Source organism: Cyrtonyx montezumae, unplaced genomic scaffold (genome assembly GCF_038088225.1).
Source record: "Cyrtonyx montezumae isolate F1298 unplaced genomic scaffold, pur_monq_1.0 scaffold_17, whole genome shotgun sequence".
NCBI classification, from domain to species: Eukaryota; Metazoa; Chordata; class Aves; order Galliformes; family Odontophoridae; genus Cyrtonyx; species Cyrtonyx montezumae.
In genome coordinates, this window is record NW_027071903.1 from 33,324,286 (window position 1) to 33,339,882 (window position 15,597).

General features: G+C 41.1%; 1 protein-coding gene across 2 annotated transcripts in view; it reads left to right on the top strand.

Moving 5' to 3' along the window:
• Nucleotides 1-7,615, top strand: part of ASB7 (ankyrin repeat and SOCS box containing 7) — a 30,787-nt gene extending 23,172 nt beyond the window's left edge. Inside the window, exons 6-7 of one of the 2 annotated variants that reach the window (XR_010622051.1) lie at nt 3,724-3,984; nt 5,300-7,615. Coding sequence is in view for 1 of the 2 variants with exons in the window: in XM_065734033.1 (XP_065590105.1) it covers nt 3,724-3,863 (140 nt within the window). In the remaining variant the exon portion in view is untranslated. Of the gene's footprint in view, nt 1-3,723; nt 4,421-5,299 lie in introns of those variants that run through there. The other variant, XM_065734033.1, reaches the window with a different exon arrangement.
• Nucleotides 7,616-15,597: the final 7,982 nt, after the last annotated feature.

Here is a 15,597-nt window from a genome sequence, read left to right on the forward strand (position 1 = left end):
AGATTGTCTGCAGAACTCCTTGGGACTGTGGGAGGATGTGGATAAAGCACGGAGTGGGAATTCACAACTAACTGTAATGTGTTTTTGTTTTTTTTCCTGCCTGTTTTTACCAGACAAGATCTATTAACGACAAAAGCTTTAAAATTTCTGTTTTTTAAGGAAGTAATTACTTAATTATTTAAAGGAGAAAAAAAACCACAAAAAGTTGGAACTTTGTGAGCAGTTTGAACACCTGAGTTTTTTTTTAAGTTTTTGAACACCAAGTTTTTTTTTAACCTCCTGATGCCTGCTGTCTGTAGAGAGAGTAAAAATGAAAAGTAAGTCTTTATTTTATAATCCTGCATTTTGCATTTCTTCTGTTTGGAAGAAACTTCTTTAATACTTAGGAAACTACCTAAGTGTGGTGGTGGGGATTTCTGCTTCCCATCGCAGCACGGGCAGTGGAACAAAGATGAGCTGTACATCTCTCCTTAGGTAATTAACACTCTTAATTTATTTGCTTATCGCCATAAAGCTTGCAAAATCAATCCTCTGAAGTATCGAACTTGTTTCTGTGAATACCCAAATGAACTTCCAGCTCCCAGCAGCTGCAGGTGTTGGCTTGTGTAACAGCCCTGCCCGCTATGGCTCAGTGTGTCCTTTTGACACTGGATCAGGATTTATTTAATTTTTAAGATGGTGGGAAACGGAACTAGTTTTATGTAACTGTTCTGCTCGATGGTGGTAATTAGGTCAATCATACCTTTTGCTGTTTTCTGTTTCTACCTCTAATTCTTTTTTTAGCTTATTTGCTTCAGCAACTTTCCAAACTTACGATGCGGGATGTAATCAGAATTGCTGCTTTCTAATCACTCTTAAACAGGCTTTATTTGTCACTTAACTTGCCTTACTTTGCCAAACTACTAATAACATTTTTCATTTGCCAAACTAAGGTTCACTGACATTGGTCGGTAATCCTTCATTTTTTTTTTCCTCGTTTTCATTCAGATGCAACCAAGAATGAGTAAGTGTTCTAGACACCGTTTCTAATAAATCACAAATGGATTAATAACCCTGGAATTTGCAAGGCGTGACCTAAGACACCAGCAGCCACTAGATGTAGTAACTGGTGCTTAACATTGGAAATGTCCATTGTTAACGCATTCCCAGGAAATATTTTAGGCTTACTGGGGGAAAATGTCATACGTTTGATAATCGGGTCTTTTTAGTTAGCTGATGACCAATTTCTTCTGGGTATTTTCAGTTGTCTGTTCTATTTTCTTCTCAAGTAACCCACAGGATGTTAATTAGAAGGCATTAATTTCTGAAAGCAGAAATCATTGTCTCATAGCTGTGTTATTGTGTATCCTCGTAGAGAAAGCAGGGTTTTGTAGTCCTTCTTAGCCTCTGGCTCTGCTGTTTGCAGTTAACTTGTGAGGAGGTGCATCCTTTTTGAGTCCTGTTTCACATTTAAAACATTAGAACTATTTCTTTGTCGTGATTAGGATCCCTCTGCTTTGTTTCTTAAAGCAAACAGCATTTCCCTTGTCCAGATAGTCCGAATCCATCCCTTGCAGTGGGAAGAGAAATTGCTAAGAGAAAAACACCAAGGGAAAGAAGTAATTTGCTGACCTGTATTTGGTCAGTGTATATCATTAAAAATACACTCACATTTAGATACTGTGGTAATAAGTATGGTGAAAGTATTATAAACTAATATGAAGGGAAACTCTAATTTTCATGCTCTGTAATTTCAAATCTGATTACTTTAAAAATGGACCAAGACTATTTTCCTGCATTACTTCTGCTAGCTTACCTCAGATAATTTTAGTGCTTAGGATAAATCCAAGTGTATACCTGTCCATCAGCCCATTTCTATAGAAAAACCCACACAGGAGTGGGAGGAAAAAGAAGAAAGGGGAACTGGCTATAAAGGGCAACTGAAACCTCGTAACCAATGCCCAAAGTAGAAAACAGGAAATAGTTTCATAATCTCTTTATTCTGTGCTTAGCAAGAGCATCTAATAAACTCATGAAGTGTAGGTCTATTGAGCTGGGGCTGCATTGGAGCAGACTGCCAGCACTGTCCTGGTGGTGGGCAGCTCCTACCCTGCAGCCCTCCTGTTGAATGGGTCCAGAGGTCGTGTGGCCACGTTGGTTAGTTGATGCACTTCTGGTGTTTCTCAAAGAAGTGGGTGTTCAGACAGCTCAGTGCAGTTGCTGTGCCATCCCAGCTCAATGCAACTGCTGTACATTTCTTTGTAAAAGCAATACTGGGTTACCCCTGGGTTGGTGATGTGTTATCTTGCTATCGACATCTGCCATTGTGCCAAGCATTTTGCACTGGGCTGTAGCTGTGTAACTCCTTTTGCAGGCCACGGCACAGTCAATACTCAAAATAACTTCTTGTTATTGGGGTGACTTCAAAATAAATAAAGTAGAATGAAGAAAAAAGTATGAAGGCAGACAGCAAGTGTGGGCAGAGGGTTGGATTGGCTCCTGGTGGAGAAATTTTTAATTAGAGGAAATGTTTATTTAGAGTCAATGTCCTCAGCTTTCAAAGAGGCACTGAGCATGAGTGGAGGATGGGGTGATATGGAGGTATATAAAGCCATGACTGCCACGAGTATTATTATTCTTTTTTATTATTATTTAATTTTTTTTTGCAACTGGAAGAATGCAAGGCACTCGGCAGAGCAATCAGGAAGCAGATCTAAAATAAATAAAAGCACTTTGTAGTTTTCCAGCCAACGCCTCGTTACATTGTGAAATGTGTTGCCACAGGATGTTTTGGATACTGAAAATGTGAATGGGTTCAAAAAACATCAGACATTTACAGAGGGCACAGGGACTGCAGGCCCAGATCTGTGGCGGCCCTGCTGCGGGAAGGCTGCGTGCTGAAAGCTGGAGGGGTGCACTGGGACAGGGTTTCTCAATGGCTGTTGTTCTGCTCTTACTTTTTCTTTCCTTCCTTGGCTCCGTTGCTGGGTACTTAGGGATGTGAGGCTGGATTAACCTTTTTTTTTTTAATGTTATGTTGCATGGAGGACTGTTTTTCAAGGTGGGAACCGGTTATTTTGGAAACCTCGCCAGAAATCAGCATGGTGTCAGTAAAGCTTGTCTGCTGTGGACAGTGGTTAACTCATATTTTCATCCCTTTCTGCTTGATGGGGCTGTGGCTGCATGAAGCCTAAAGGCTTTGTCTTTTCATTAGAAGGGAAAAAGCAGTCTTCAACTCTGCCACGCGATCCTCAAATAACATTGGTAAGCCTTGCTCTCCTAGGGGACTGCCTCTTCCTGCTGCAGATGAGCGTACAAGTTCTTGTCTGAATGTTTGAAAAGAAGCAAGACTGCTTTTTATTTTTTCCCAGGTGATACAAGGATAGAAAAAAATGCACAGAAAGTTGAACAGATTAGTTCTGCTGCTCTGCAAACCCTTGCCTGTATACTGCCACCTCAGGACAATCCTCGTGTGGATAATGTCTCTTTACATTGACATCAGTAAAACTGTGTGCGTAAATGGCAGTGCTTTTTTAGGATTCACCCCTTGATTTCACTGAATTATTATCCTTTAGAAAGCTACTGATTTCCACCTTTTGTTGTACCTTCTCCCTTCCCTCTGCCCATGCCGTTTCGTTCCTCCTCTCAGGAGACAGCAATTCTGTTATTTTACTGAGTAAATGATCTCTTAAAGCATGTTTCAAATGTGATTGTTTTACTTTTGTGTTCCTTTTCTCTTTTCAGGACAGCCCAGAAACTTGCAAGATCTATGCCGAATTAAAATCCGACAGTGTATAGGCCTTCAAAACCTAAAACTACTTGATGAACTACCCATTGCCAAGGTTATGAAAGACTACTTAAAACACAAATTTGATGATATCTGATATCCATGAAGAGAAGAACTCTGAGCAAGATTAGTTATATTCCAGATACTGAAGAGGCTTGTTGCCTTGCACAAAGTATATCCTATGCAAATTCTGATTTTTCTGTGAAGTCAGAAGGCAGGTATACACTTCCTTGGGTTTTTTTATACCACATGCTAGAAGGTCTTAATTTTTTGGTTTCTTGGTCCAAGTTTCCAAGGTCCAAGCTTTCTATATAATATTACATTTTAGAAGTTGCTGTTGGGTTTTCAGTTGTTTGTTTTCACATTTGGTCTGCAGACTTGCAGTGGAGGTGGAACATGGCCTAACGAGGGGAGGGGGTTGCTTTGAATGGGCCCACTGAGCAGTGGTTTGATTAAAAATCAAGGTACCAATCCTGCAAAAAGATACCAATAGGCCTCTGGAGCCCGGTGGTATGTTGGGGCTTTTCATCTCTACCAGGGTGGTTGTTTTTGCAGGATAGGGAAGAAATCAAAATGTCATTGGGTACTGTATGAGGATAATTTGGAAATCTAAAAATTAATCATTCACTCTTTGATTTAAGGGTCTGTACATTGGGTCTTTTTATTTGGTCCTTTTCTTCATTCCTATAGTTCAGATGCCTATAAAATTCAGCCCTCTTTGCTGTGTTCCCTGTACAGTGGGCTGCTCTTTGAGTCTACTCCTAACAGTGATGGAACACTACGAGGAGGTGTAGCCTCTCTATTTTTCACATTAACTGAAGAGTAAAAAAACAAAATTTAGACTTCTGAAGCCAATGTATTCTGTTTCTCATACAGTGCCTCCTGTGCAATAATCATTCTGATGTATTTTCCCTTTGTGTGATTTTTTTTTCATTCCTTCCCCCACTATTCCTCATTTGGTCTCAGTGCATTATTTGTGAGAATAGGAGCTGCTGCCTCGCTGCAGTGTTAACAGGACATTACTCAGATGATGGTGGCAGTTGCTGTTCGTTATTAATCCCTGAATTTCATGAATGTATAACCTGCTTTATTTCACTTTCAGTTGGAATTTTATCTACGGGTTCTCTGCCAGATTACATCCCCTTAAAAATTAGAAAGGAAATTGGCCAAGCCCTTTTATTTTAAAGGCAGTGATGAGTTTTGTTGTTGTTATTGCTCTGAAATTCAATTTATTTCAGCTTAGGGAGTGGGAAGTGCACATAAGTGTTAAGCTGCATCTTATGGGCACACAAACAAGAAAGCACCCACTTCATACTGGAAGTTAAATTTCTGCAAACATCAAGTGATTTCCTCGTAATCTAAAAGCAGCAACTGAAAGGAGTACTGAAATTTAGCTACTGGATGTGTTCTTCATGCTAGGTATTAAAAAGATCTGTTAAAGAGTTTTGTTTCTGATCATAATGAATGAAGTTCTTGCTATCAAAGAAAGATTGGGCCAAAATTCGAAGTTATTTCACTCTCTTTATTTTCAAGGGATGATGGAGTCATCGCATGGTTCTTTGCCCATGTCTTCTCCTTTTGTTTTGCCATCCCACTGACTCCAGAAGAGCCCCTCTCATATCAGGAGTGCTTTGTACCCATTACACCAATGGAAGTGGGGAGATGAAAGGAGCCGATGGTGGCTTTTAATTTTAACACTGTCACTTTCAAAATATTTAGTCTTCGAAAATACTTAAAAGGAAAAAAAAGGCAGAAGCAGGTGTACTCACATTATTTATCTCTGCTAGTTTGTTTTAATACCTTGTAACCCTGCATGCACCAGAGCTATGGCAGCCAGGAGGCTTCTCCCTCCCTGCTGTGCCTGATGCTGCATCAGGCTTCCAAACCATAAGTGATTTTGGAGATGTGTGGCTCAGAGGATTGGTGATGGGGATATGGATCCTCACAATCTCCAGCTTGCACCGTCAAGTGCAGCCCACTCAGTGGCACATGAACTCCAGGTTAATGTGAGCACCAGGAGTACCTGTGGCTGATCCCAAAACTGCACACCCAAGCCTTGGCCGCCAGTAGGGCTTGGTGGGGCTCCTGTGTGGGGGCAGACTGAGTGTGTGGCTGGGGTGTGAGCGTGTGACAGTGCCTGTAGCTGGGCTGGAAGCAGGAAGGGTCAGCCCTTGGGGTCTATAAGCTCTGCAGAACTGAGACAGTGAAAGCTAAGAACTGACGGGTTTGAAGCATGAATCTTCGCTTTTGTAACACAAGATCAGAACCTTAAAACTACTTCTTGTTTTTTTTTTAAATACTTAGTATTGTACACTACACTTGTAAGTTGGTCTGAACCAATATCTTTTCCCACTGAATTTTTACAGTAATATTTTCTAAGGTAATCTAGAGTATATTTTAGTTGCAATCTATATTAAGGCAAATTATTTGTTCTGTTGCTGTGACTGAAGAAAATTATGGAAGACTTGTTGGTAACAAGAATGCTATTTAATGAAGAAATGTGTAATTCCATTATTTATTGTTTGAGGTTTGTTTTTTGGTTATTTAAGTAACTGATGTCTAAAGGGAACATACGTACATTTCAGGCCAGTAAAAAGCCTTTCTTTTAAATTAATTTTCATGCTCTCCTCTTTCCCCTCCCCAAGGTGGAGGGAAGCCCTCATCATTTCTGATATGCCAAGCCATCTCTTGCAGCTGGTTTCTCTGACCTCAATTCAACGAAGTACTGCAGCACGTGTATCTCTGAGCCTGCTGATAGTCCTGGTAGCTATCTTAAGTTATATGTGTGCTCAGTGAAGCAGGGTTACTCATTGTTAATCCTGCCCAATTTCATGTGGAATCTGGTCTTTTTTATTATTTAAAATGTTATGCACAAATACTCTGAAGAAGTCAATGGACTTTGCTTTTCATTTGGACTAGAATGTGGAAAGAGAAGTGTATAATACAGATTTGTTATGTAGCCTAGATCCATTAACCATAAAATTCACAGTTGAACACTTTTAATAAACCTTAAAAAAATTGGCAAGTACACCAAAGAATCAATATGAGTAAAAGACTCTGATCGTTAACGAACTGCAAACCTCATCCTTTAAAACAAAGTGGAAAGTTTTTGTAAATATTTGTTTATAAATGTACAGCAGAGTAAGAGTGTTTTTTAGATTATTTAATTACCATATTTCTAAACTATTTACATTATAGACAATACTTGTTAGTTTGAAAAGCTCTTGAGTGTGGTTTTTTTTTTGGTTGTTCTTTTTATTGTGGATTTGTTTCTGGCTCTTCGGGTTTTGTTTTTTAAATTCATTATCACTCATGCTTGGACTAACTTTGGCTTCCTTGGGATAGCGTGGAAAATTCTTTTTTTTGGCTCTAGTTGGTTATAGTAGGAGAACACATCTGGACAAACTCGTCAGAGAAATACCCTGAGGTGAAAGAGAATATGTAGCATGTTTACTAGGGAAGACCTGGATAGGTGAGAAATTTGGGATCCCAACTTTCTCAGTTACATCTGTCCAGGGGCCACAGTGATGTTGTGACGAGCAACTTACAACCTGCCCACGAGTCTGGCTTCCATGCAACTCTGTGTTACCAATGCCATGATGTATTTTGTTCTTCCTTTGCAATGTAAGCTTTTGCTTTTGGATCAACTGAGATTTAAAAAAAAAAAGTTTGAATCTGGTTTAAAACCTTTTTTTTTTGTTTACGTTCTGTTGATTTCCAATGTAATGTTTTAATAACATGATACCACTTTACACATCTTCTCTCGATGTTGGTCTGTCTCTTCTACTCCTTCTACTGTCTCCTTTGCACACGATTCTCCCCGTGCATTGCATATTCCAGTTTGCCCTCCACCCCACCCCCCCAAAGTAGCAGTCCAGATATCACATGCAGTAGAATGTGCATTCTACCAGGAAATAAGAGAATGAAACTCACTCTGTGCACTAGAGCTGGGCTTCAGAAGGGAGAGTCATCTACTCTCACTATCAATGGTTTGGGCTTTCCCTGCTCCGATTCCAGTGTAACCACTTCAGGGTTTTCCAGAAGTTTTGTCTTTTCTCCATAAGTTCACGTGCTGACTAAAATGCAGAAATTGACCATACAGAGGTCATATTTTACAGATGGATCTGTTTTGTGTCTGTTTACTAATAAAAGTTGAGTAAGGGGATGTATGTGAATATTCCTGGCACACAAATGGCAACTGGAAGCAATTGGCTTCAGTCGTAGGAGATGTACAAGCCAAAATTGCATCAAGGTTTTGAATGAAAAAAAACAAATGGGAGAAGGAGCAGAGTAGATTTGAAAACATAAACTGAAAGGCTGGGGGGAGATGTTTTCCATTGCCCAGTAGCACACTGCACAAACATCAGTGGAGTACATAAGCTCTACAATCAGCAGTTATGTTTAGAACTGTTGATGATGGTTTCTAACAGACCAGCCACTGGTGTGTTTACTTAATGCTGTTAAAGACTTTGTTCCTGTTTATGTATCATATTTCCCATTTGAGTGTTCATTTGTTAAGTTTTAAACAATGACTAATGTTACTACTTTATTAAAAAAAACAACTATTTTCAAGCTGTTGACAAATGACATTGTTTAGAGTACGTGGTCTATACTGGTGTAAGAGTGTGATAAGGAAGTATACTTACAAAGCAAAACACTTTTTTTTTTCTTCTTCTTACCATAGTGCATAGCTTTTTTATTTACCATAGTTTACAACTTTTGCTTCTTTGAGAGCAGGAGTGATGGAGCTGATGAAAATGAGAGAAGACCAGGGAGCTGAGGTCCTTGCTGCCTCTGCCATGTGTTTCCCCAAGCAGCCTGCACTGAAGCATTTAACTTCTTTGCTTCTGCACGGGTTGGGGCTACCGTGGCCTCAAAGGCTTTATGCAGCTCTTTGAAACTGGGAAAGTATTGAAAGGTGGAAGTTTGTTCCATATCACTAGCATGTTGAACCTTTTCCGTGTAGCTGAACTTCTTGGCTTATGTTATTAAGTGAAAGAAAGCTCAAGATGTGATTTAATCTCATACGAAACAAGCCAGATATGTGCATTGCTTTATGAAACCATGCTACCAGGAACCCCTCAGCCAGTGTGTTCCCCAGGGATCTACAACGTGCAGCTGGAGCAGCAACAACTTGGGATCGAAAGCTGTATTGCCTTTTATTGGGAAGTCTCCAGCTGTCTAGCAAAGAAATGGGAACTCCAGCTGTTTCCTCCACATCTGGGCTCTCCAGTGCTGCTGACTGCTGTTTGTGAGGTCCCAGGTAAGTTTTGAACACTGAAGGTTTATCTTCATGTTTGCAAGAAGACTGTGTTGCATCTGTTGGAGGTAGATGTATTCTAAGGGGCCTGAAAGCACCTCTATGCCTTCTTGAACCTCACTCCATTTTTCTTTGTAATAGTGCTTATGTAGTCTCAAAGCTTGAGAGCTACAGGTGCTACTGAGAATACTTTTTTTCCCCAGCTGTTGCTTGCAGTGTTTTGCAGACCTCTCAGCATCCATGAAATATTCCCTAAAGGGCTGGGAAAGGGGAATGGAAAGCATTCTAGAAGGGAGATGCTGCTAAGAGGAAATTTAAGTCTGATAACAGCTCGTGTCCAGCAAAGAGAATCTACCCTTTGTTAAAGAACATGGTGTTGGTCATTACTCATCTATTCTGACATGCAAAAAATGGGTTTATTTGCACTCTTAGTACTCTCCAAATCTATCAGACCATTTTTTGTCACTTCCATTAACTTGTTCCTTGTATTAAATTCTGTCCTCATTTTTTACTTACACCGCGGTAACTCATCTGAAGCTGATTGTTACTTCCCAGCTCATCTGTTCTAAAGCTGTTATTTTCCTCTTAGAGGTGCTCCATCCCTGAAGACACCCCAGGTCAGGCTGGTTGGGCACTGAGCACCTGATTGGGCTGTAGGTGTCCCTGTTCATTGCAGGGCAGTTGGACCAGGTGATGTTCAAAGGTCCCTTCCAACTTGAATGATAACAAATACTTGGTTTGGTTAGCCAGCTTTCTGTCCTGCTTCTTGACTTATGGCCTAATGAGGAGAATATTTTTTGAAAAGCATTTCCAAAGCTGTTAACGCAGCATGCGTTCACAACGTGCCCAAAAAACTGGATTGCAAATTGAGTGCCATTACGTTGGCTGAAACAGTTAGATCTGCCTTGTCACTAATGTGTCTAAGCCTGAAGTGAGGCTGCTTAACAGGACCTGTGTCCTGTTCAGCTATCAGCCTGTTCTTTGTGATTTTAGGCTCCCATCTGTTATGACCTGACGACAGCATCTGCATGGCATAACAGAAATTTCTTCCAGTACTTGCTTTTAAACCTCAGTCTGCCCAGCTGGGGAGTATGGGCTGTTGAAATGTGACTCTCAAACCATGCATCCCTCCAACAGCTCATACTGAGCTCCATCCCCTAGCTGTCTGGATACTGCTTGTCTTGTCACGGGTTTAATATTGCTGCTGGGAAGCAAAAACAAATTTTTAGAGTGCAGTCAGTCTTGAAAACAGTGACTGGGCTGTTTGGTAGGAGGATGAGGTTGGAATGTGAATTGTGTGTGAGGGGGGTGGAAGAAATATCTGTTTTGGGGTTTGTTGGGCTTGGGAATTTGAATCCCTTAGTATAAGATAATTTGCATCAGTATTTGTGTCTGTTTCCATTTCTGGTTGGGTGAGCTATTTAATGATTAGTGGGCCAGAAAATAAATCATTTTGTTCTGGCATGGTCCAAGCACCATCCTGAGGAGCAGGAGACTGATTTTTTCCTGCTCCAAATTGGGCGGTTAAGGATGAGGATTTCAACTTCTTTTCTTAGGGCTGTGGTTACGGGGTTGTAAAGCTGTGACCAAGTGAGAGAGCACCCAGCAAAACCCCCACGTGGTCTCCAAGGCTGCCCCAACAAACTTGTAGTGACATATCTGCATTATTAGTACTATGTTCTGTATTCTGCTTCTGGTTGGTTCTTATCCAAGTAAATGAAATGGATTGGTTTTCCTTCGGTCTCGTTGGTCATTCACATCCGGTGTTAGAAAAAAAACACTTTAATCAATTCCAAATAAGACATTCTTTGAAAGATGATCCAGATCTGGGCAGTTTCAATTTTATCCAGTAAATGGCTTCAGATAACCTCTGCTGCTAATTGAGTCTTACATTTGGGTTGTCTTCTCCCCAAGCTTGGGTCCAGCAGTGATTATTTTTCCCCACAAGAAGTTTTGCTGGGATTTTCTGAAATGTACCATTTTGGGGGGGGGGGGGAAACCCTTCAGCACACGTGAATTCCTTTCACAATTCTCTGGCCCACCGTCTGTCTTAGAGACAGAACTGATTTTAATGAGAGCAGACCCTATGTTTTAAAGGGTGTTCTTGACTGCCACGACACTGCCCAGATGTTCAGCATCTTAACTAAACTCTGTTAATTTGTAGTTGTCTTGTCAATAAAGCAGCTTTTTATCAGATGCATGTAGCATAACGGTTATTAGTTATAAACGTATATACAGCTGAGCTTGCTGGCTTTGAGCATTTCCTGTGTTTCATGAATACTTATATAATCTGTTATGCAGGCTCAGCTGTTCTTAATTCTAATGTGATTCATATCGTGCTTAGAAATTTGACATTCTTGGCTTGTCAGAAATATATTAATATATGTTAGTGCCGTATCTCCTGAAAATTGACATGTTTTTTGCCATGCTTTAATTTTCCCTTCTTTGTATTGCAGCATTCCACATTGAGCAACGCAGCATTGTTTGCTTTTGAATTTCCCTCTCTCCCTCAGTCTTGAGAAACCAGAGATAATTAGATTATATCTCTCTCTTGGCTCGCAGAGTTTTCACTTGTAATGAATTATGCCATGCAACACCATATCCCTCCAGTGAGAATTTGGTTGTCATTGTTACAAGCTACATCTGGACTGGATAATTCTTTGTACTTTGCACTACAAAGACTCTTTGCCTGTGGCTGGGAGCTGGGAACCATACCTCGTCAGCATGTCAGAATGACTCTTTCCTTGGACAGTGCCATGCTCGTCCTCTCTGCCATGGACAGAGCTGTCACACAGATGGGAACGTGGCCATGGAGTTCTAAGATGCCACCAAACTGCCTGGCCACAGGATCTTGTCTGCTTGAACCAAATAATTCATCTCAGTAGCTGGATGCAAATTTATCTTCAGGACAAGGTTTGAATGCACCTTAAAGGTCTGTGTGATGGCAAATCAAAACCTTTTGCTGTTCTGCCACTCCTGTGTTTAATTATCCCACTGCAGAGGAGCTGAAGCTTTTGTTTTCAGTTTGAGTCTCTTCACTGGGAAGTAACAGACGTTCCTGTCTCAAATCTTTCATCTTGCTGGTGATATCATTTTCTTGTATAATCACTGGGTTAGCGAGTAATTACTGTTCAGACATCCTATTTAAAATGAGCCTTAAGAAGTTTCTTTTTTATTTCCCATGTTTTTGTGGCTGTCATCCTTTATGTTATGCTCTTCATTGAATGTATGTATGTGTGCACTCACCAGTTCTGTAGTGAAGCTGTTGGATTCTGACAAGGCCTTTTGAAAACAAACTTTTGGAGGATTCTCTTGTTGGTGAAGTAATGAAGAAGCCGTGCCATTTAGTTACCCAAAGAAAAAAGCTAAATCTAGTGAGATTTTTGGGTTCAGATGTTATTTTTTTTTCTTCCAGCCTATCTGTTAGGTTAAGACAACATCGAGTGCTCTAAGCAGAAGTGCCTCTGTGGGCAGAAACCTTGGAAGTCATTCTAAGTGCTTGCTCCTGAAGTATTTCCTTACGTAAGAGCCATAGTCAGAGCTGCTGCTTGAAGAAGTGCTCTCACTAAAGCATAAAGGTGGGCTGATCTTGAATTTAAATAGCTTTTAAGTGCTACACTTCTCTGTCTGTGCCGAAGGAAATGCACAGCTTGCTTTTGAAGACTCATTTCTTTTCTTTGTTTCCTGTCTTCATCCACTTCTCCCATCTCTGTTTCCAAAATATAGTAAACAGCAAAGTCAACTATTTTGAAGCAAAACCCAAAGAGACACTACTTTGGATTGAGGTCTTGCATCTCTTTGTACGCATTCAAGAAAGTTGAATTTGTACTTCAGAATGTAAATGAAGTCCAGATATGGCCCCGCTGCCTTCTGTTGGTATCTACACAGCGATCTCTTGCGAAGGCAGAAGATAAGCTGCCCCTTAGCTGGGTTGCTTTGACTCATCTGTCACAGCAGACCATGCTGTACCTTAGATGCATCGTAAGCCTGCATTTTACTCTCCAGGTAGCCAGTCCCAACTGCCTCCTGCTCCTGCAGACCCAGATGTGAGTTGCAGTACGGTTCTCCCCAGAGTGACGTATTGCTATCGTGACCTTGCCTTCTGCTCTTACAGAGGCTCATGGCCATAAAAATCACTTTGTTCGAGAGCAGTGGCTGTAACAAATAAGCTTAGCTAAACCACCACTTTTTCACTTTTACTGATTTTGCTTTTCTGCTTTATGACAGAGGTTAATACGGAGAATTAGATTTCAGTGACATTATTTAAACCTCTTTATCCTTGTCTAATTAAACCAAATACTTGAAAGATGATTCATATTGCTTGATGCCCTTGCATCCAAATACTCTTGCTTTTAGATAGGAGGTAAGGGAGAAGTGTGGACTAGAAATTTAGACCAGCCTTCAGTGAGCAGTAAGCCATGCTCCATCACCTATTGCAGAGCAATGCCAATGGGCTTTGGAAATCTGGATGAGGCTTGGAGGCAGTGGTCTTGTCCTCCCGGTACAAAAGCAACTGGAGATGTGTTCAGGTGACACTTTGCTTTGAACTTGGTTGTACTCGTTGATGTTCTCATGCAATAATGGCTTTTACCTGCTTAAACTTTTAGCAGTTTCAAGTCCCTGCTGCTCAATGCCCCATGCAACATTTCTTGCAATGTAGGGCGGCTGTGTTCTCGTGGCACAGTACTTTAGGTTTTGTCACCTGGTCAGCACAGAGGCACTGAAATTGAAAGCTTTCTGCTTCAGGTTTGCATAAAGCTCCTGTCCTTTCCAGAGGAGTGATGTGAGCAACAGAGGCAGGGCTTTCCCTTCCTCCTCACTCCAGGATTTACAGATAGAAGGAGCGCAGCGCTTCATTGATGTGTGTTACTGTTTCTGCTTATGGGCTTTTCACAATGCTGTGGTCAGGAAGATGACAAGATAAAAGATGACTGGTTAAAATTTCCTCCCTCTTTTGGAAGAGTAATAACCCCCTTTTCTGATTATATTTCCTCTCCCCTCTCTTGGAAAGTTTGACTCAGAGATCCATTACAAAGGAAACAAATTCATTTGAATTTCTATTGAGCCTTGAAAAGCTGCTTTTACGGAGTTCTTTCTGGAGGCTTTCAACAACGGTCCTTTGGCAGGAGGAAAAGACAAAACTGATGCTCCTGGTCCCAATACTTGGGTGTCAGCAGCTTGCCCTTTGCTCTTGTCCCTTATTGCAGATGAAAAATGAGAGCATTGCTCGTTCTTGGGGCTGTGACATGGGATCTCACTCCTCAACAGCCATAAATAGTAAGAATCTACCATTGCTGTTAGCTTATTGAAAAAAAGGTCAACAGCTTTACTTTGTCTGGGAGTGAGAGAAAAATGAGAGCTTTCCAGTCCCTTTACAAAGTTTCTGGTGTTCTGAGTAAAAAATTTGTCTATTCAGCCTTCATTTCTGAAAGCAAGTTCAAAGTCTGATCTGAAGTCATTCTGCTGCCCCCATCACTGGTACTAGCAGGTTCTGTTCAGGTGCTCTGCCTTGGGATGGTGTGGCTGGTCCTTATTCTGTCTGTTTCAATTGATTGCCTTGTCTGGAAAGGGCAGATTTGAATTGCAGCCATAAAAGGTGTCTACCTGGTTTTGGATGTGAGTTATGGGTGTCTGAGACCCAATTGTCAACAACGAGGTAATCCTCTGGAGTTCCAAATGTCTCCCAGGAGTCAGGCTGTCATTTTAGTAAGTCACGTTTCTGTTGTAGCTGTGCCCAAACTAGCTGGAGGTTTTTATAAAGGTCTTTTTAGGAGTCAAGAGATAATCCCATAGGTGGTATGTCTGCTTTGTTTAACTCTCTGCTGTGTGTTTATGTTTTATCAGTTCAGGTGGGAATAAGAGGACACACAATGGAAGTAAAATGAGACCATGACTTTGTTTTTTCTTACATCAACATCAGAGCTTATTTCTCAAGTTTACAACCTGACAGGCAACTCCTGTAGCTGTCCCTAATTATATAGCAGCCTGAATTCACAAAACTCAGCACTTCAGTTCTCTACTCTCTGTAGCTGGCTTATCTGGCCCAAACCTGACATTTCTCCTATTGAAAATACCCCATTAAAAACAGAGGGGGTGGGGGAGATGCTGCAGATAACCCATGGGTGAGGTCCTGGAGTGGGTGTCCCTTGTTTGTGGCACCCCACGAGGACCAACACTGCCTCCTCTGGGCTAAACCAGGGGGCTGGATTGTGGCCATTAAAGGCAGGAAGGGCAAGAACGGAATGGGGTCTGGCTGTGAGTACTTTGTTTGCAAGTTGCTGTCTGAGGGTGAGAATGTGCACGCCTGGTACTTCAGTATGTATAATTCCATAACGAAGCATGCTCTCAGCACTCTTTAATTTGAACATTTGCATTTGCAGTTCTGCCTTGCAGCTCCTTTAACTTAGGGCCCTGCATTTACAGCAGTTCATTGAATCCTAAGGGCTTTCCCCTCAAAACACCATTTCTTATTGAGAGTTTCTGGCACCTCTTTTGAATAGAGGCACAGTGCTTAATGCGTTGCTCCCTGCCTGACTTGACTTCAGGCAGTTATTTGCATCCACTCTTTTTG